Source organism: Mastigoproctus giganteus, chromosome 8, assembly GCF_048544385.1.
Source record: "Mastigoproctus giganteus isolate SK-2022 chromosome 8, ASM4854438v1, whole genome shotgun sequence".
Classification (NCBI taxonomy): domain Eukaryota; kingdom Metazoa; phylum Arthropoda; class Arachnida; order Uropygi; family Thelyphonidae; genus Mastigoproctus; species Mastigoproctus giganteus.
The window spans coordinates 230,459,181-230,481,588 of NC_143582.1; the positions used below are offsets into that span (position 1 = coordinate 230,459,181).

The following is a 22,408-nucleotide window of genomic DNA, read 5'->3' on the forward strand; positions in this document are numbered from 1 at the left end:
TGCTAAAAAGCCATAACATTTACTATGAAAAAAACTCTTTAGATAATCAGACAGTTGGATGAAAACAGCATTTTTTTTTTTTTCATACGATTGCAATAAGGCCAAATAACACACAGTTATGTTTTAATTTTGAAGTTCGAACTTTGTATGGTTAATTAAAATATATATATATATATAAAGTGACTCATTACCTCAGAGCATTATGTATTGTTGTTTTATTGCATAAAATAATATCTAGATGAAATAAAATAAACAGCTTACAGAAAAGCAAATACCAAAAACTTTCGGTTACTTAATAAATCTTTCAGTATGAAACATTGTAATTCGTTGATACAGCAGCACTGCTTCTCAGTTAAGAAAGTGTGTTGACTGCTCATCTAGTTTCAAAATGTATCAGCTTGCAGTCAACATTACATGCAACATTCTACCTGCACATGCTCTAATGAATGCCATCTGAATGACGTTTTTAACACTTGTTCAGACTGTTGCATGGAAATACACTTTCCACACTCCTGTGTGTGTGTGTGTGTATGTTGATAATGTACTTTCCATATTGTACTCAAGAAATGGTTACCGAGACCTCATGAGGCGTTCATATAAGTAGATGTGAGATGGAATTAGTACTTTTTTTTTGGCATGGGGATGGACATGTGTTAACCTACTGACAAGAAATTTGGTACCAAGGCGGAAAAATAAGTCCTTAAATTTTGAAAACAGTTTGGTTGACTAAGTTGGTGATAAATGCTACATTCAGTAGGCAAACCAGAAAGTGAGTTTCTGGGTTGGGGAACATGCAGGAGCAACATTGAGGGGCGGGGGGGGGGGACTTGAATGATACACTTTCCAGAAAATTTGTGAGAACCACATCTTCAACCTCATCAGATTGAATATTACAATAACAAAGGTTTTTAAAAGAAAACACCACCATAAAACATAGCATAGGTAGCAACATTAACTGGAAGACCATAGGAGAATCATAACCCCTTCCCTCCGCGTCTTACATTTTCACAACACAGATGACCTGTAAGGCTCCCAGATTCATAGAGAATTACAGGTAAACCCCATATAACGCGGTAGTTAGGTTCCCATAAAATATCGTGTAGTGTGAAACCATGTTATATGGGACTAAGAATCAACAAATGCTTGTTGCAAAAACTAGCAAAAATACATGATTTTATAACTATCAGAAACTTAATTTTTATTAAAAATAGTAATAACTGAACAAAAGTCTTACAAACTGTACTACATAGTCAGATAATGTACGTTCATTTTAATTTTCTACCTCTTCACTGCTGCTAAGCACAATCAAACGAGTACGTTTTCTCTGTTGCAGAATATCTTCATCTTCTGAACTTTCTTCTGCAGCATCTAGATTTCTTGTATCTTCTGCTCTTAAAAAATATCAGTAATCTGGGTTTGTTTGCATTTGATTGATAGAGCTCTGTATATTGCATGGTATGGAGCTAAGCAGTTTTGAAGCTCGCTTTTGAAATTTGTTTCTCTCAGTTGAAGGATTTCCATTCAGAAAATAAGATTCTAATTGCTTGGCTAAGCTTATCCCTTCCCATATGCTTTTTAGTGGAAAATTTGGAACTTCAGAATTTTAATCTGCGCTATCATCCTCTGAATTGATTTGGATTACCTCCAATGCCATTTCCACCAAATTCACCTTAACAGCCTCTTTTCTAGCAGTAATTCTTAAACGTCTTTAGTAGTCATATCATCAAAACCTTCCCCTCCTACTGACTTAGCAATATTTACTATTGCACTGATTCTGTTTTCTGCCACTTCGACCATATTTCCTGAAAGAACTGACTCCAGCCATACATTTTTCCAACACAGTTTTATTTTTTTAAGCGATAAAGTTACGATTCCAATATGGTCCACAATTAAGTTTCCATGCCCCCTCACTTCAATAGATTCGGAATCAATTTTTTTTTTTTATAGTCTCAATCAAGCAGAAGTTCAATAGCACAGAACCTAACACTGGATATCTGAAAAAAATAAAATACCGCGATTTCCCAATAATTTTTTTTTTGCATAACGACTAGCCACTCAACAGCAGGGATTCTCAAAAAAAGAATGGAAATGTTCAAAAATTGCATCCAACATAATAATAGAAGGCACAAATGCTCAAAAATACCCTGTTATGCGAGATTTGCCGAAATTCTCTACCTATGTTACAGTGAAGCTGTGTTATGTAAGTACCTTGTTGTGTGAGGATTGCTGCAATTTATCAATCGTGTTAGAGTGAAACCGTGTTGTTGAAGTACCGTGTTATACAGGAGTTGCCTGTATTTATTTACTAATGTAAGGTACATGCAATCTGATAACATCAGATTGCATGAACCCACATAAAGTAATGCAAATGTATTGCATCACTATTGGTTCACCAGGCAACATAAGCCAGAAACCAGCCAATCAGAATCCAGTTAATGTTTGTACAGGTAAATGATGCAAGGAAGCAAGCTTATACAGCAACAGCCAAAACAGGAGAGACTGCTTCTACAAGGATGGGATACACTTAAATAAAAAGGGTGCAAGAATATTTGCTGATGCTATCAAGGCAGTGTTAGGTGGGTAGGAAAACTGCTAGCTTGGGGGATACAAGGACTAATAGATTAACAGTAGCCACTAACACAGGTGAAAGTGATTCTTGCACTGCTATTGTAATGAGCACAGCTTGGAAAACAAGTTGCAGAGTACTTTAGAGACTTCTGGAAATCATTGCAGTACAAGTAAACACATGGGTTGTGTTAGTGTAGCTAAGAATAAGAACAGGTGCATCATGCAATCTGATAACATCAGATTGCATGAACCCACATAAAGTAATGCAAATGTATTGCATCACTATTGGTTCACCAGGCAACATAAGCCAGAAACCAGCCAATCAGAATCCAGTTAATGTTTGTACAGGTAAATGATGCAAGGAAGCAAGCTTATACAGCAACAGCCAAAACAGGAGAGACTGCTTCTACAAGGATGGGATACACTTAAATAAAAAGGGTGCAAGAATATTTGCTGATGCTATCAAGGCAGTGTTAGGTGGGTAGGAAAACTGCTAGCTTGGGGGATACAAGGACTAATAGATTAACAGTAGCCACTAACACAGGTGAAAGTGATTCTTGCACTGCTATTGTAATGAGCACAGCTTGGAAAACAAGTTGCAGAGTACTTTAGAGACTTCTGGAAATCATTGCAGTACAAGTAAACACATGGGTTGTGTTAGGGTAGCTAAGAATAAGAACAGGTGCATGTATAATTGCGTGTACACCAATGCTAGGAGTTGGGTAAATAAATTTGAAGAATTTGAGGTATTGCTCAAAATATCAAAGGCAGATATTGTTGGGATATCAGAGACGTGGTGTCACACAGATACAGTATAAGGAAGGCAGAACTGGAATTTGGGGAGTACAATGTGTACAGAAAGGATAGACAGGATAGGAAGGGAGGAGAGATTATGCTATTAGTTCAGGAACACATAAAATCCAAGGAAGTAAAGCCAGTCAACGTCACTGGACAGTGCAGTGTCAAGTCAGTTGGTTGTGACGTAAGCTTTGGGAGATCAAAATTGAGAGTAGGAGTGTGCTATAGGCCCAATGACTCTTATGAGTATAATAAGAAACTTTACAGGGAAAGAGAGTGGGCCAGTAAATCAGAGAGTTTTATAATTGGGGATTTTAATTTCCCAGATATTGACCGGAATTTGTGGGTTGGTCACTCACACACTAGCAAGATTTTGTGGATTTATTGGATGATTGTTTTCTACATCAGCATGTTCTGGAGGCAACTATAGGGAATAATACTCTCGATCTGATTATCAGTAGTGATTCTTCATGCATTAAGAATCTGCAGATAAAGGAACCACCAGGTGGCAGTGATCACAGTGTGCAGAAGTGGGATTTACTCAGAGGTAACTACCATCAGGGGTAAAGGGAAGGGTTATTGCTTTCGTAAAGGCGACTACGATGGTCTGAGACAGTATTTAAATTCTATACAGTTGGATCAACTGATGATGTTACCAACAGCAAATTCAAAATGGGAAGCATTCAAAGAATTTATCTTGGAAGCTACTAGGCTTCACATACCAACTAAGAAATATTGTTCAAGGTTCAAGAAATATTGTTCAAGGCCTAAATGGATGTCAGATGAAGTAATGAGACATATGGCAGAGAAGAAAAATGCATGGGATACATATAAATTAATGGGTGACATGGAAGTCTATGATAGATATAAGCTGGTCTATAACCAAGTCACAAAGGAGATTAAGCAGGCAAAGGCAGATTATGAGAAATCCTTGGCAAAAGGATGCAAAGAAAAACAGAAAAGAGTTCTTTACCTATGTAAACTGTAGAAGGAAAGGGATGAATCAGATTGGTCCGCTGGATATTGATAGTTCAAATGTTGATGATCCTGCTCAGGTGGCTTATAAACTAAATGAGTATTTTGCATCTACATTCACACATAAATAGTTAGCATTAGCATTAGTAGAGGCATTTGATGCAAGAAAGCAAGCTTATGCAGCATCAGCCAAAAAAAAATAAAAATAATAAATAAATAAATAAATAAAAAATAACCACTTCCACTTCACCCCTCTGTTCGTTCGAAATACCTGTCCAGCTGAGCCTTAAACATATTCAAGCTAACAACCTCCACGACAAGGGATGGAAGTCTGTTCAGGAAGGGGAATGCCAGAGGTGAAGTAAACTGGCAGTGAGCTAGATGATTTTGTAAAAACCGAGAGGAAAGTGGAGGAGAAATTGTTGAGGATAAACATAAAAAACGCAACCGGGGTGCATGGGATCTATCCAGTTATATTAATGAAAGTAAGCAAACCCTCAGCCATAATTATGAGAGCTTCTTTGGACTTAGGGGAGGTACCTGCAGACTGGAAATGTGAAAATGTGACCTCAATTCACAAAGTTGGATGAAAGGCTGACACAAATAATTATAGGCCTGTGAGTTTAACTTCTGCTCCAGGAAAATTAATGGAGGCACTGGTTAAAGAAGCACTGCAGGATCATCTAGACAAGACTTCAGTTATAGCTCAGACACAGCATGGTTTTGTTAAGGGGAAATCTTGGCTGACCAATCTGATTGGATACTATGATGCAGTCACAAAAGAACTGTATGCAGGGTATAACTTTGATATTATATATTTGGATCTTAGAAAGGCCTTTGATACTGTTGCACATGGAAGACTGCTGCACAAATTGGAGCAGTGTGGCATTGGTGGCAAATTGCTGCTATGGATAAAGGGATGGTTGAGGGGGAGAAGACAGAGAGTGGTAATCAATGGACACTGCTCATCGTGGACTAATGTTATTAGTAGAGTCCCTCAGGGTTCAGTGTTGGGTCCATTATTGTTTTCTGTATTTATAAATGATATTGATGATGGTATATCAAGCTTAATGTCCAAGAGGTTTGAAGTGGTGAAACCCATGTTTAGTCTCTAGAGCAAAGTTTCTGGCATCCCCCTCCCCCCATACTTCACCTTCAACCCATGCACGGTACAAAGTGCTATAGGTTTTGATGCCTTTCGTGTTTGGGGTTTTCATAAAAAAAAAAAAAAGTTTGCAGACGATACAAAGGTTGGCAGGGTTGTTAAGGACACTACTGACAGTATATTGCTGCAACAGGATTCGGAAAGGTTGAGCAGATGGGCTGAGAAGTGGCAAATGAAGTTTAATGTTGATAAATGTAAAGTACTATATATGGGAAACAGTAACCCCAGTGTAATGTATCAACTCTCTAGTACTACACTGATAGTGATGGAGAATGAAAAGGACCTGTGGGTAATTGTGCAGGCAGATATGAAGTTTTCTGGTCAGTGCAGACGGGCTGCAAGAGTAGCTCATGGTGTCTTGTCAATAATATACAGGAATTTTTCTAGCAGGGATAAGGAGGTGATTATTCTCTTGTATAAGGCAATGGTCAGGCCACACCTTGAGTACGTCTGGAAGCCTCATTTCAAGAAGGATGTAGAGCTGCTGAAACAAGTACAGAGAAGGGCAACAAGATTAGTGAATGGAAGAAAGGCTTAAGTTTTGCAAATTACAGTGTCTGGAGACTAGGCACCAGTGAGGTGATCCGATAGAAGTGTATAAAGCCTTGAATGGTTTTAGCATGCTCAGTGCTCATGGGATTCTTCCTCTTGCTCAGAATAATCACCTGAGAGGGCATAAATTCAAAATGAGGAAAGACAGATGTAGGATAGATGTGTGGAAATTTGTTTTTAGCCAGCAGGTAGTTGGTTGGTGGAACAGACTTACATCCCTTGTTGTGGAAGTTGATAGCCTAAAGAAATTTAAGGCTCAGCTGGACAGTTATTTCGAACGAACGGAGGGGTGAAATTGGAGCGTTTTTTTTTTTTTTTTTTTGGCTGATGCTGCGTAAGCTTGCTTTCTTGCATCATATGCCTCTACTAATGCTAAAAAAATAAATAAATAAAATAAAATTGATAGGTTTCAGTATTGTTTTATATTTACAAAATTTAAGTTATAACATTTAGAATGAGATTTGTTAGTAATGTGTTCATAAAATTTTTTCAGTATCATATTTGATAAATTTTGAGAAATGCAATTTTATGAATGTGTTAAATAGATTATTGCGAATCGTTATTAACACAAAAAATTATTAAGAATTGTTAAGACTATTTTGTTTTATTATTATTTATTTAGCAATCAAGAAATTTGGCAGTTTCAGAACGAACTGTCCTGATATCTACCTTAGATGGCTCTTTATTTGCAGTTAACAAACATACTGGGACCATCAAATGGTTTCTTAAGGAAGGTAAACTTTTGTTTTTTGTATGTGATATTTCCCTGCTGATTATTGAGATTATATTTTATATAATTATTGATATTTGAAATGAAACATTTTTTCTTATTAGGTTTTCCATACTACGTTGATCTATATACTATGTATAATAGATCAACTGTATGCTGATAGGATTACATTTATGGCAAAGGTAAAGCAAGAGTCAACTAAAACTCTTATCACTAACTTTTCCATTGTGCACTCATTGAACAGAGAATGTGTGTATTCTTAGTCAGCAACTTATTTTCCTTCAATTGGCTTGGTAAATAGAGAACGTGTGCACTCATTCAGCAGTGATCCAATATCTGCTACAGCGAAATGCAAACACAGAAAAAGGAGAATTTGTGCTAATTCAGTAGTGTAATATTCTATGATGAGTGGGATCATTGTAATGTCAATAAGAACAAAACTGATCTTTGTAAAAAATCCAAATGTATTCTCCATGTGTAAACCAATGTAAACCCATGTGTCAGTTTTACACTGTGAAGTAGTTGCTAGTGTATCCAGTATAATCAGCTGCCAAGCAGAAATGGATTTGAAGATATACCCAAAAAGAAGAAATCCACCAACAAAAAATATAATGTTATTTGTTTTGATAATTTATACACTCCCAGGTCTTCAGCATAAAATTAACATCATGCATCCTAATAGCTAGGTATCGTTTAATGTTGTTGGTGAGCAGAAATTGCTCTGAGATGAATTGGCTATATCACTCACTAAAACTGTGCTGATATAGCAAACACGCCTAACTCTCATATACTACTGAGGAGTTTTTTAACAATGGTCAAAGTTGGATACTCCACATAGATAAAACAAAAGGTAAAAGATAGTTAATATCTTATGTCATTGGTTAAAATTTTCGGCCAATGCCAAGTTTCAATTTTATGGTCTGCAAGAGTAGCTCATGGTGCCTTGTCAATGATTTACAGGAATTTTTCTAGCAGGGATAAAGAGGCGATTATTCCCTTGTGTAAGGCAATGGTCAGGCCACATCCTGAGTACTGTATATGGGTCTGAAGGCCTCATTTTAGGAAGGATGTAGAGGTGCTGGAATGAGTAGGCAACAAGATTAGTGAATGGAACAAAGGGCTGCTCTTATGAAAAAAAGGCTTACGTTTTGCAAATTACAGTGTCTGGAGACAAGGCACTTGCGAGGTGACTAATTGATATCCATAAGGCCTTGAATGGTTTGAGCATGCTCAATGCTGATGGGATTCTTCCTCTTGCCCAGATTAATCGCCTTAGCAGACATAAATTCAAATTGAGAAAAGACAGTTATAGAATAGATGGGCGGAAATTTGTCTTTAGCCAGCAGGTGGTTGATTGCTGGAACAGACTTACATCTGTCATGGTAGAAGTTGACAGCTTAAATAAATTCAAGGCAGAACTAGACAAACATTTGGAGTGAATGGATAGGTGAAATGGGAAAGTTTTTTTTTTTTCTCATGCTGTAGTAGTAGTAGTAGTGGCATGTGATGCAAGAAAGCAAATGTATGAGCTTATGCAGCATCAGCCAAAAAAAAAAAAAAAATCATACCATTCCTTCCAAATGCCTGTCCAGTTCCTCCTTAAATTTATTTAACCTATCAACTTCCACAACGACAGATGGAAGTTTGTTCCAGCAATTAACCACCCGCTGGCTAAAGGCAAATTTCCGCACATCTTTTCTACATCTGTCTTTTCTTAATTTGAATTTATGCTCCCTTAGGTTTGTAATCTGAACAAGTGGAAGGATCCCATCAGAATTCAGCGTGCTCAACCCATTCAAGGCCTTACTCGTAAGCTTGTTTTCTTGCATTATATGCCTTTACTAATGCTAAAATTTGACTCTGTTATCCTTGGATTTCTCATGTAAAACAGTTCTGAAAAATGGAATATGCATGTACAGTTTGGGAATTTTTTAACACATTTTTTAACACTGATCCATGGGAACACTCTGCATAAAAGAACAAAAGTTTGAAACTTGGTGTCATCCTGTGCTACCAATTAAAATTTTACAATTCTTTTAATTTTCTTATCTGAAACAGCTCTATTGAAACCAGAAAGTCAAATACTGTTCAAGGATTCTTTAAGAATGGCTTGAGGGATAATCTGCATATATATATATATAACAAATTATATATGTAGTAGTAATAAAAAACTGTTAAGAAGCAATTTTTTTACAAACCAGACATTATATATAAGTATATATATATATATATATATATAATCCAATTAATCCAAAAATTAAATAGACAGAGAAATTAATAAAAATATATATTAAAATAAAAATATATATTAATTTAGATTATATATATATATAGTAGTAATATTAAACTGTTAAGAAGCAAAATAAGCAGAAAAAGGAAAATAACAAAAGTTATCATATGTCAAATGTTACAAACCACCCATTATTTATAAATATTGGTGATGTGAATTCTGGTCCATGTATGTGGGCGTGGGTTCGAATACCACTCCTGACAAACTTTTATTAACCCCAGGGGCTCACATCTGGTGAGTATGGGATTGGCACACCCAGGGTCCTGAGTTGGATATCATCATTCTTCTCTTTCTTGGTGTGGTCTGACCATTGCCTTATACAAGGGAATAATCACCTCCTTATCCCTGTTAGAAAAATTCCTATATATCATCGACAATACACCATGAGCTACTCTTGCAGCCCGTCTGCACTACTCAGAAAACTTCATATGTGCCTTAACAACCACCCCCAGGTCCTTTTCATTCTCTACCACTGTCAGTGTGGTACTACAGAGTGGATATGTTGCTCTGGAGTTGCTGTTTCCCATGTGTAGTACTTTACATTTGTCAATGTTAAACTTCATTTGCCACCTCTCAGCCCATCTGTTCAACCTTTCCAGATCCTGTTGCAGTAGCATGGTGTAAGTAGTGTCCTTAACAACCCTGCCAACCTTCGTATCGTCTGCAAACTTGGACATTCAGCTTGATATACCATCATCACTATCATTTATAAATACAGAAAACAATAATGGACACAATACTGAACCCTGAGGGACTCCACTAATAACAATAGTCCACGATGAGCATTGTCCATTGATTACCACTCTCTGTCTTCTCCCCCTCAACCACCCCTTTATCCATAGCAGCAATTTGCCTCCAATGCCACACTGCTCCAATTTGTGCAGCAGTCTTCCATGTGCAACAGTATCAAAAGCCTTTCTAAGATCCAAGTATATAATATCAAAGTTATTCCCTGCATCCAGTTCTTTTGTTACTGCATCATAGTATCCAATCGAATCCAATGCAATTCCATGTGCAACAGTATCAAAAGCCTTTCTAAGATCCAAGTATATAATATCAAAGTTATTCCCTGCATCCAGTTAGCATTAGCATTAGTAGAGGCATTTGATGCAAGAAAGCAAGCTTATGCAGCATCAGCCAAAAAAAAAAAAAAAAAAACCACTTCCACTTCACCCCTCTGTTCGTTCAAAATACCTGTCCAGCTGAGCCTTAAACTTATTTAGGCTATCAACCTCCACCACAAGGGATGGAAGTCTGTTCCACCAACCAACCACCCGCTGGCTAAAGGCAAATTTCCGCACGTCTATCCTACATCTGTCTTTCCTCAATTTGAATTTATGCCCTCTCAGGTGATTTTTCTGAGCTAGAGGAAGAATCCCATCAGCATTGAGCATGCTTAAACCATTCAAGGCTTTATACACCTCTATCAGATCACCTCGCTGGTGCCTAGTCTCCAGACACTGTAATTTGCAAAACTTAAGCCTTTCTTCGTAAGAGCACCCCTTTGTTCCATTCACTAATCTTGTTGATTTGTACTTGCCCTTCTTTGTACTCGTTCCAGCAGCTCTACATCCTTCTTGAAATGAGGCCTCCAGACCTGTATACAGTACTCTAGGTGTGGCCTGACCATTGCCCTATACAATGGAATAATCACCTCCTTATTCCTGCTCGAAAAATTCCTGTATATCATTGACAATACTCCATGAGCTACTCTTGCAGCCCATCTGCACTGCTCAGAGAACTTCATATCTGCCTGCACAACCACCCCCAAGTTCCTTTCATTCTCTACCACAGTGTAGTACCACAGAGTTGATACGTTGCTCTGGGGTTGCTGTTTCCCATGTGTAGTACTTTACATTTGTCAATGTTAAACTTCATTTGCCACCTCTCAGCCCATCTGCTCAACCTTTCCAGATCCTGTTGCAGCAGCATAGTGTCAGTAGTGTCCTTGACAACCCTGCCAACCTTTGTATCGTCTGCAAACTTGGACATTAAGCTTGATATACCATCATCAGTATCATTTATAAATACAGAAAACAATAATGGACCCAACACTGAGCCCTGAGGGACTCCACTAATAACATTAGTCCACGATGAGCAGTGTCCATTGATTATCACTCTCTGTCTTCTTCCCCTCAACCACCCCTTTATCCATAGCAGCAATTTGCCTCCAATGTCACACTGCTCCAATTTGTGTAGCAGTCTTCCATGTGCAACAGTATCAAAAGCCTTTCTAAGATCCAAGTATATAATATCAAAGTTATTCCCTGCATCCAGTTCTTTTGTGAGTGCATCATAGTATCCAATCAAGTTGGTCAGGCAAGACTTCCCCTTAACAAAACCATGCTGTGTCTGAGCTATAACTGAAGTCTTGTCTAAATGATCCTGCAGTGCTTCTTTAACCAGTGCCTCCATTAATTTTCCTGGAACAGAAGTTAAGCTCACAGGTCTATAATTACTTGTGTCAGCCTTTGATCCTCCTTTGTGAATTGGGGTCACATTTGCACATTTCCAGTCTATGGGTACCTCCCCTGAGTCCAAGGAAGCTCTCATAATTATGGCTAAGGGTTTGCTTACTTCCTTTGCTGCCTCCTTTAATATAACTGGATAGATCCCATCCACCCCGGGTGCCTTTCTTGTGTTTATCTTCAACAGTTTCTCCTCCACTTTACTCCCAGTTATTTCAAGATTCTGTAGCTTACTGCTATAGTTGAATACACCTCTGGAATTCCCCTTGCTGAATAACTCCTCATGTGTGAATGTCGATGCAAAATATTCATTTAGTTTGTTAGCTACCTGAGCAGGATCCTCAATAGTTGACCCATCAATATCAAGTGTACCAATCTGATTCATCCCCTTCCTTCTAGAGTTTACATAAGTAAAGAACTCTTTGCATCCCTTGCCAAGGATTTCTCGTAATCTACCTTCGCCTGCCTAACCTCCTTTGTAACTTGGTTGCATATCAACTTGTATCTATTATAGGCTTCTGGGTCATGTGTTAATTTGTAAGTATCCCATGCATTTTTCTTCTCTGCCATATGCCTCATTAGTTCATCTGACATCCATTTTGGCCCAAACCTTGAACAATATTTCTTAGTTGGTATGTAAAGCCTAGTAGCTTCCAAGATAAGTTCTTTGAATGCTTCCCATTTTGAATTTCCTGTTGGTAACATCATCAGTTGGTCCCGCTGTATAGAATTTAAATACTGTCTCAGTCCATCATAGTCGCCTTTACGGAAGCAATAACCCTTCCCTTTACCCCTAATGGTAGTTACCTCTTTGAGTAAATCCCACTTTAGCATTAGTAGAGGCAATTGATGCAAGAAAGCAAGCTTATGCAGCATCAGCCAAAAAAAAAAAAAAAAAAGTAACATTAATAAATAAAAATAACCACTTCCACTTCACCCCTCTGTTCATTCGAAATACCTGTCCAGCTGAGCCTTAAACTTATTTAGGCTATCAACTTCCACGACAAGGGATGGAAGTCTGTACCACCTACCAACCACCCGCTGGCTAAAGGCAAATTTCCGCACATCTATCCTACATCTGTCTTTCCTCAATTTGAATTTATGCCCTCTCAGGTGATTATTCTGAGCAAGAGGAAGAATCCCATCAGCATTGAGCATGCGCAAACCATTCAAGGCTTTGTACACCTCTATCAGATCACCTCGCTGGTAGGCCCCTCCGTAGCCAGGTGGGAAGGAGCAGCAGTGTGTAGCACACGCTTCTTGATTAGACCGGGGTTCGAGCCCGTCACCACCAAATACGGAAAGGTCAGGGAATGACTATCGCATATCCCGGAGCAATATGGCCTTAGTTGCTAATGCTCCTAAAAACCAAAACAACAAACAAACAACAACAACCTCGCTGGTGCCTAGTTTTCAGACACTGTAATTCGCAAAACTTAAGCCTTTCTTCCTAAGAGCACCCCTTTGTCCCATTCACCACTCTAGTTGCCCTTCTCTGTACTCGTTCCAGCAGCTCTACATCCTTCTTGAAATGAGGCCTCCAGGCCTGTATACAGTACTCTAGGTGTGGCCTGACCATTGCCTTATACAAGGGAATAATCATCTCCTTATCCCTGCTAGAAAAATTCCTGTATATCATTGACAATACACCATGAGCTACTCTTGCAGCCCGTCTGCACTGCTCAGAGAACTTCATATCTGCCTGCACAACCAATCCCAGGTCCCTTTCATTCTCTACCACTGTCAGTGTTGTACCACAGAGTTGATACGTTGCTCTGGGGTTGCTGTTTCCCATATGTAGTACTTTACATTTGTCAATGTTAAACTTCATTTGCCACCTCGAAGCCCATCTGCTCAACCTTTCCAAATCCTGTTGCAGCAGCATAGTGTCAGTAGTGTCCTTGACAACCCTGCCAACCTTCGTATCGTCTGCAAACTTGGACATTAAGCCTGATATACCATCATCAATATCATTTATAAATACAGAAAACAATAAAGGACCCAATACTGAACCCTGAGGGACTCCACTAATAACATTAGTCCAAGATGAGCAGTGTCCATTGATTACCACTCTCTGTCTTCTCCCCCTCAACAACCCCTTTATCCATAGCAGCAATTTGCCTCCAATGCCACACTGCTCCAATTTGTGCAGCAGTCTTCCATGTGCATCAGTATCAAAAGCCTTTCTAAGATCCAAGTATATAATATCAAAGTTATTCCCTGCATCCAGTTCTTTTGTGACTGCATCATTCTATCCAATCAAATTGGTCAGGCAAGACTTACCCTTAACAAAACCATGCTGTGTCCTAGCTATAACTGAAGTCTTGTCTAGATGATCCTGCAGTGCTTCTTTAACCAGTGCCTCCATTAATTTTCCGGGAAAAGAAGTTAAACTCACAGGTCTATAATTACTTGTGTCAGCCTTTGATCTCCCTTTGTGAATTGGGGTCACATTTGCATATCTCCAGTCCATGGGTACTTCCCCTGAGTCCAAGGAAGCTCTCATAATTATGGCTAAGGGTTTGCTTATTTCCTTTGCTGCCTCCTTTAATATAACTGGATAGATCCCATCCACCCCAGGTGCCTTTCTTGTGTTTATCTTCAACAATTTCTCCTCCACTTTGCTCTATTCATTTAGTTTGTTAGCTACCTGGGCAGGGTCATCAACAGTTGACCCATCGATCTCAAGTGGACCAATCTGATTCATCCCCTTCCTTCTAGAGTTTACATAAGTAAAGAACTCTTTGCTGTTTTTCTTCGCATCCCTTGCCAATGATCTCTCGTAATCTGCCTTTGCCTGCCTAACCTCCTTTGTAACTTGGTTACAGATCAACTTGTATCTATCATAGGCGTCTGTGTCACGTGTTAATTTGTATGTATCCCATGCATTTTTCTTCTCTGCCATATGCCTCATTAGTTCATCTGACATCCATTTAGGCCTAAACCTTGAACAAAATTTCTTAGTTTGTATGTAAAGCCTAGTAGCTTCCAAGATAAGTTCTTTGAATGCTTCCCATTTTGACTTTGCTGTTGGCAATATCATCAGATGATCCCACTGTATAGAATTTAAATACTGTCTCAGTCCATTGTAGTCGCCTTTACGAAAGCAATACCCCTTCCCTTTACCCCTAATGGTAGTTACCTCTTTGAGTAACTCCCACTTCAGCACACTGTGATCACTGCCACCTAGTGGTTCATTTATCTGCAGATTCTTAATGCATGAAGAATCACTACTGATAATCAGATCGAGAGTATTATTCCCTATAGTTGCCTCCAGAACATGCTGATGTAGAAAACAATCATCCAATAAATCCACAAAAGCCCTGCTAGTGTGTGAGTGACCAGCCCCCAAAATTCCAGTCAATATCTGGGAAATTAAAATCTCCCATTATAAGACTCTCTGATTTACTGGCCCACTCTATTTCTCCGAACAGTTTCTTATTATACTTATCAGAGTCATTAGGCCTATAGCACACTCCTACTCTCAATTTTGATCTCCCAATGCTTATGTGACACCAAACTGACTCGACACTGCACTGTCCAGCGATGTCGACTGGCTTCACTTCCTTGGATTTTATGTGTTTTTTAACTAATAGCATAACCCCTCCTCCCTTCCTATCCTGTCTATCCTTTCTGTAGACATTGTACTCCCCAAATTCCAGTTCTGCATTCCTTATATCTATGTGACACCACGTCTCTGAAATCCCCACAATATCTGCCTTGATGTTTTGAGCAATACCTCAAATTCATCAAATTTATTTACTAAACTCCTAGCATTGGTGTACACGCAAGTATACATGCACCTGTTCTTTTTCTTAGCTACCCTATCATAACCCATGTGTTTACTTGTACCCCAATGATTCCCAGCAGTCTCTGAAATATCCTGCATCTTATTTTCCAGGCTGTGGCTCTTTCCAATAGAAGCAGTGCAAGAATCACTTTCACCTCTGCCAGTGGCTACTGTTAATCTATTAGGCCTTGTATCCCCAAATCTAGCAGTTTTCCGACCCACCTAACACTGCCTCGATAAGATCAGCAAACATTCTTGCACCCTTTCTATTTAAGTGTATCCCATCCCTGTTGAAGCAGTCTCTCCTGTTAACAAGTACAGACCAGGCTGAAAAAAATTCTACCCCTTGAGCCCTGCACAATCTTTCCAGGGCCGAATTGATTGACATGGCTCGCATCATATACTCCCTCCTATCGTGTCTGGGCAGAATTGCAGACACTTTCAATTTCAACCCTAATTCACGGCTTTTTTTCATCAGTGACCTGTACTTGTCAAGTAATTCCGCCGGTCTCCTACTCTTAATATCATTAGTTAGTGCCAACGTGTACAACTATATCACCTTTTGTGCCCTTAAAAGATGATATCCGCTCTACAACGTCATCAACTATTGCCCCTGGCAGACATAACCTGGTGCTGTTCCACCTATTCTGTTTACAAAGCATGTTTCCCGTTTCCCTGACACTAGAGTCACCAACAACTACTAGTTCCTTTGGGACTAGCGCATTCTGCCTTGGGGGTTGCCGCTGTGTTGCGCGATGACCAAGTGCAAGCTCTGGCATTGGTGTGGGCAGCTGAGAGCTTGATGGCCCCTTACTTGTAATCCTTCGAGGGCGTCCACCCTGTCCTTCAAGCTCTCATATAGGCCCATAACAACGCTGAGTTGTCGCCTGATCTCCTTACACTCCTTGCATCGCACACATACAAAGACATCCCCCATGGCAGTATCATGTCCCATACTTGACTGCTCCGCAAACATCAAGCAAATAGTGCATCTTAAAAGGCTGTGATTCAGAGGACAACTGCCCCCCTCAGTTCTCCCCTGGGCCACAGCATTCCCATTAGCTTGAGCCTTTTGCTTTGCTGCTCTGGTTTGAGTCATGATTTAGATTTACTTTCAATAAAATTTCAATTTCTGTACAAAACTAAATCCTAAACTTGTATCCAAACACAGTTATAACGCTATATTTATGTTTCAGTAACGAGTGTTATCCACGAAATATTTATGTTTCAGTAACGAGTGTTATCCACGAAATATTTATGTTTCAGTAACGAATGTTATCTACGAAATATTTATGTTTCAGTAACGAGTGTTATCTACGAAATATCCACGTTTCAGTAACGAGTGTTATCTACGAAATATTTATGTTTCAGTAACGAGTGTTATCTACGAAATATTTATGTTTCAGTAACGAGTGTTATCTACGAAATCCCTTTATATAACTTCCGTATCAAGTTATGTATTAATTATTTGTTTTTACTAATTATTTATGTTACGTAACCTAAGTGGTTATATGTATAGTTAAAAGTACAATTTAATTGCCAATGAAGTTCGACAAGATTAATAGATTTTACTGATTAATTTTCCCGTAATAATCGCGGATATTTACGAACGGTAAACACGTGTATTTGATACCCTTTCCGATACTAAGTAATACCTAAAAAATCTCTATCTAAGTTACTTTAAACTTAAGTACCGTAATAGGAATATAAAGCTACTCTAGAAAATAAGTTAATATGTCAATTTAAACTAATAAAGCAGAAAATAAATCAGAAAAAACTTCTCTGTTCCAAGAGCAGCAGAAAGGCATGTCCGCACCGGCAACCTCGTCCTCTGGAATCTAACTTCAGCAAACTGTGATCACTGCCACCTAGTGGTTCATTTATCTGCAGATTCTTAATGCATGAAGAATCACTGCTGATAATCAAATCAAGAGTATTACTTCCTCTACTTGCCTCCCGAACATGCTGATGTAGAAAACAATCATCCAATAAATCCACAAAAGCCCTGCTAGTGTGTGAGTAACCAGCCCCCAAATTCCAGTCAATATCTGGGAAATTAAAATCTCCCATTATAAGACTCTCTGATTCACTGGCCCACTCCATTTCCCTCTACAGTTCCTTATTATACTCTTCAGAGTCATTAGGCCTATAGCACACTCCTACTCTCAATTTTGATCTCCCAATGCTTATGTCACACCAAACTGACTCAACACTGCACTGTCCAGCGATGTCGACTGGCTTCACTTCTTTGGTTTTTATGTGTTTCTTAACTAATAGCATAACCCCTCCCCCCTTCCTATCCTGTCTATCCTTTCTGTAGATGTTGTACTCCCCAAATTGCAGTTCTGCATCCCTTATATCTGTGTGACACCACGTCTGTGATATGCCAACAATATCTGCCTTTGATGTTTTGAGCAATACCTCAAATTCATCAAATTTATTTACTAAACTCCTAGCATTGGTGTACACGCAAGTATACCTGCACCTATTTCTATTCTTAGCTACCCTAACACAACCCATGTGTTTACTTGTACCACAATGGCTCCCAGCAGTCTCTGAAATACCATGCATCTTGTTTTTCAGGCTTCTGCTCATTCTAATAGAAGCAGTGCAAGAATCACTTTCACCTCTGCCAGTGGCTACTGTTAATCTATCAGTCCTTGTATCCCCTAATCTAGCAGTTTTCCGACCCACCTAACACTGCGTGATGCAAAGAGTGTATCGAAATCAGGCAACAACTCAGCGTTCTTATGGGCCTGTATGAGAGCTTGAAGGACAGGGTGGATGCCCCCGAAGGAACTAAATTTAGGGGGCCCATCAAGCTCTCAGCTGCCCACATCAACGCCAGAGCTTGCACTTGGTCGTCACGCAACACAGCGGCAACCCCCAAGGCAGAATGCGCTGGTCCCATAGGAACTAGTAGTTGTTGGTGACTCTATTGACAGGGAAACGGGGAACATGCTTTGTAAAAAGGATAGGTGGAACAGGACCAGTGTATGTCTGCCAGGGGCAAAGGTTGATGACGTTGTAGAGCAGATATCATCTTTTAAGGGCACAAAAGGTGATATAGTTGTACACATTGGCACTAATGATATCAAGAGTAGGAGACTGTCAGAATTGCTTAACAAGTAATGGGGTGGATGGGATCTATCCAGTTATATTAAAGGAAGGAGCAACGGAAGGAAGCAGACCCTTAGCCATAATTATGAGAGCTTCCTTGGACTCAGGGGAGGTACCCATAGACTGGAAATGTGCAAATGTGACGCCAATTCACAAAGGAGGATCAAAGGCTGACACAAGTAATTATAGACCTGTGAGCTTAACTTCTGTTCCAGGAAAATTAATGGAGGCACTGGTTAAAGAAGCACTGCAGGATCATTTAGACAAGACTTCAGTTATAGCCCAGACACAGCATGGTTTTGTTAAGGGGAAGTCTTGCCTGACCAACTTGATTGGATATTATGATGCAGTCACAAAACAACTGGATGCAGGGAATAACTTTGACATTATATACTTGGATCTTAGAAAGGCTTTTGATACTGTTGCACATGGAAGACTGCTACACAAATTGGAGCAGTGTGACATTGGAGGCAAATTGCTGCTATGGATAAAGGGGTGGTTGAGGGGGAGAAGACAGAGAGTGGTAATCAATTGACACTGCTCATCGTGGACTAATGTTATTAGTGGAGTCCCTCAGGGCTCAGTGTCGGGTCCATTATTGTTTTCTGTATTTATAAATGATATTGATGATGGTATATCAAGCTTAATGTCCAAGTTTGCAGATGATACAAAGGTTGGCAGGGTTGTCAAGGACACTACTGACACTATGCTGCTGCAACAGGATCTGGAAAGGTTGAGCTGATTGCCTGAGAGGTGGCAAATGAAGTTTAACATTGACAAATGTAAAGTACTACACATGGGAAACTGCAACCCCAGAGCAACGTATCAACTCTGTGGTACTACACTGACAGTGGTAGAGAATGAAAGGGACTTGGGGGTGGTTGTGCAGGCAGATATGAAGTTCTCTGAGCAGTGCAGACGGGCTGCAAGAGTAGCTCATGGTGTATTGTCAATGATATACAGGAATTTTTCCAGCAGGGATAAGGAGGTGATTATTCCATTGTATAAGGCAATGGTCAGGCCACACCTAGAGTACTGTATACAGGTCTGGAGGCCTCATTTCAAGAAGGATGTAGAGCTGCTGGAACGAGTACAGAGAAGGGCAACAAGATTAGTGAATGGAACAAAGGGGTGCTCTTACGAAGAAAGGCTTAAGTTTTGCAAATTACAGTGTCTGGAGACTAGGCACCAGCGAGGTGATCTGATTGAGGTGTATAAAGCCTTGAATGGTTTAAGCATGCTCAATGCTGATGGGATTCTTCCTCTAGCTCAGAAAAATCACCTGAGAGGGCATAAATTCAAATTGAGGGAAGACAGATGTAGGATAGATGCGAGGAAATTTGCCTTTAGCCAGCGGGTGGTTGGTTGGTGGAACAGACTTCCATCCCTTGTGGTGGAGGTTGATAGCCTAAATAAGTTTAAGGCTCAGCTGGACAGGTATTTGGAACGAACAGAGGGGTGAGGTGGAAGTGGTTTTTTTTTTTTTTGGCTGATGCTGCATAAGCTTGCTTTCTTGCATCAAATGCCTCTACTAATGCTAATGCTAAGTACAGGTCACTGTTGAAAAAAAGCCGTGAAATAGGGTTGAATTTGAAAGTGTCTGCAATTCTGCCCAGACACGATAGGAGGGAGTATATGATGAGAGCCTTGTCGATCAATTCGGCCCTGGAAAGATTGTGCAAGGCTCAAGGGGTAGAATTTTTTTCATCCTGGACTGTACTTGTTAACAGGAGAGATTGCTTCTACAGGGATGGGATACACTTAAATAGAAAGGGTGCGAGAATATTGGCTGATGCTATCGAGGCAGTGTTATGTGGGTCGGAAAACTGCTAGCTTGGGGGGAGACAAAGATGAATAGATTAACAGTAGCCACTGGCAGAGGTGAAAGAGATTCTTGCACTGCTTCTATTGGAATGAGCAGAAGCCTGTATAACAGGATGCAGGATATTTCAGAGACTGCCGGAAGTCATTGCAGTACAAATAAACACATGGGTTGTGTTAGGGTTGCTAAGAATAGAAATAGGTGCATGTATACTTGAGTGTACACCAATGCTAGGAGTTTAGTAAATAAATTTGATGAATTTGAGGTATTGTTCAAAACGTCAAAGGCAGATATTGTTGGGATATCAGAGACGTGGTGTCACACAGATATAAGGAATGCAGAACTGCAATTTGGGGAGTACAACATCTACAGAAAGGAGAGACTGGATAGGAAAGGAGGAGGTGTTATGCTATTAGTTAAGGAATACATAAAATCCAAGGAAGTGATGCCAGTGGACATCGCTGGACAGTGCAGTGTCGAGTCAGTTTGGTGTGACATAAGCATTGGGAGATCAAAATTGAGAATAGGAGTGTGCTATAGGCCTAATGACTCTGATGAGTATAATAAGAAACTGTACAGGGAAATAGAGTGGGCCAGTAAATCAGAGAGTCTTATAATGGGAGATTTTAATTTCCCAGATATTGACTGGAATTTGGGGGTTGGTCACTCACACACTAGCAAGGCTTTCTTGGATTTATTGGATGATTGTTTTCTACATCAGCATGTTCGGGAGGCAACTAGAGGGAGGAATACTCTTGATTTGATTATCAGCAGTGATTCTTCATGCATTAAGAATATGCAGGTAAATGAACCACTAGGTGGCAGTAATCACAGTGTGCTGAAGTGGGATTTACTCAAAGAGGTAACTACCATTAGGGGTAAAGGGATGGGTTATTGCTTTCGTAAAGGCGACTACAATGGACTGAGACAGTATTTAAATTCTATACAGTGGGACAAACTGATGATGTTACCAACAGCAAACGCAAAATGGGAAGCATTCAAAGAACTTATCTTGGAAGCTACTAGGCTTTACATACCAACTAAGAAATATTGTCCAAGGTTTAGGCCTAAATGGATGTCAGATGAACTGATGAGGCATATGGCAGAGAAGAAACATGCATGGGATAAATACAAATTAACACATGACACAGAAGCCTATGATAGATACAAATTGATCTGTAACCAAGTTACAAAGGAGGTTAGGCAGGCGAAGGCAGATTACGAGAAATCTTTGGCAAGGGATGCAAAGAAAAACAGCAAAGAGTTCTTTACTTATGTAAACTCTAGAAGGAAGGGGATGAATCAGATTGATCCACTTGATATCGATGGGTCAACTGTTAATGATCCTGCTCAGGTAGCTAACAAACTAAATGAATATTTTGCTTCAACATTCACACATCAGGAGTTATTCAACGAGGTAAATGCCAGAGGTGTATTCAACTCTGGCAGTAAGCTAGAGAATCTTGTAATAACTGAGAGTAAAGTGGAGGAGAAATTTTTGAAGATAAACACAAAAAAGGCACCCGGGGTGGATGGGATCTATCCAGTTATATTAAAGGAGGCAGCAAAGGATGTAAGCAAACCCTTGGCCATAATTATGAGAGCTTCCGTGGTCTCAGGCGAGGTACCCATAGACTGGAGATGTGCAAATGTGACCCCAATTCACAAAGGAGGATCAAAGGCTGACACAAGTAATTATAGACCTGTGAGTTTAACTTCTGTTCCAGGAAAATTAATGGAGGCACTAGTTAAAGAAGCACTGCAGGATCATTTAGACAAGACTTCAGCTATAGCTCGGACACAGCATGGTTTTGTTAAGGGGAAGTCTTGCCTGAACAAGTACAGGTCACTGTTGAAAAAAAGCCGTGAATTAGGGTTGAATTTGAAAGTGTCTGCAATTCTGCCCAGACACGATAGGAGGGAGTATATGATGAGAGCCCTGTCGATCAATTCGGCCCCGGAAGGATGGTGCAAGGCTCAAGGGTTAGAATTTTTTAAAACAGGAGAGACTGCTTCTACAGGGATGGGATACACTTAAATAGAAAGGGTGCAAGAATGTTTGCTGATGCTATCGAGGCAGTGTTAGGTGGGTCAGAAAACTGTTAGATTGGGGGATACAAGGACTAATAG

At 39.7% G+C, this 22,408-nt stretch overlaps 1 protein-coding gene across 1 annotated transcript in view; it reads left to right on the forward strand.

Annotated features, from left to right (window-relative positions):
* LOC150082409 (serine/threonine-protein kinase/endoribonuclease IRE1-like) overlaps window positions 1-22,408 on the forward strand; it is a 402,966-nt gene that overhangs the window by 17,018 nt on the left and 363,540 nt on the right. Inside the window, exon 2 of the mRNA XM_090380512.1 lies at window positions 6,681-6,792. Coding sequence (XP_090236638.1) covers window positions 6,681-6,792 — 112 coding nt within the window. The remainder of the gene's footprint in view (window positions 1-6,680; window positions 6,793-22,408) is intronic.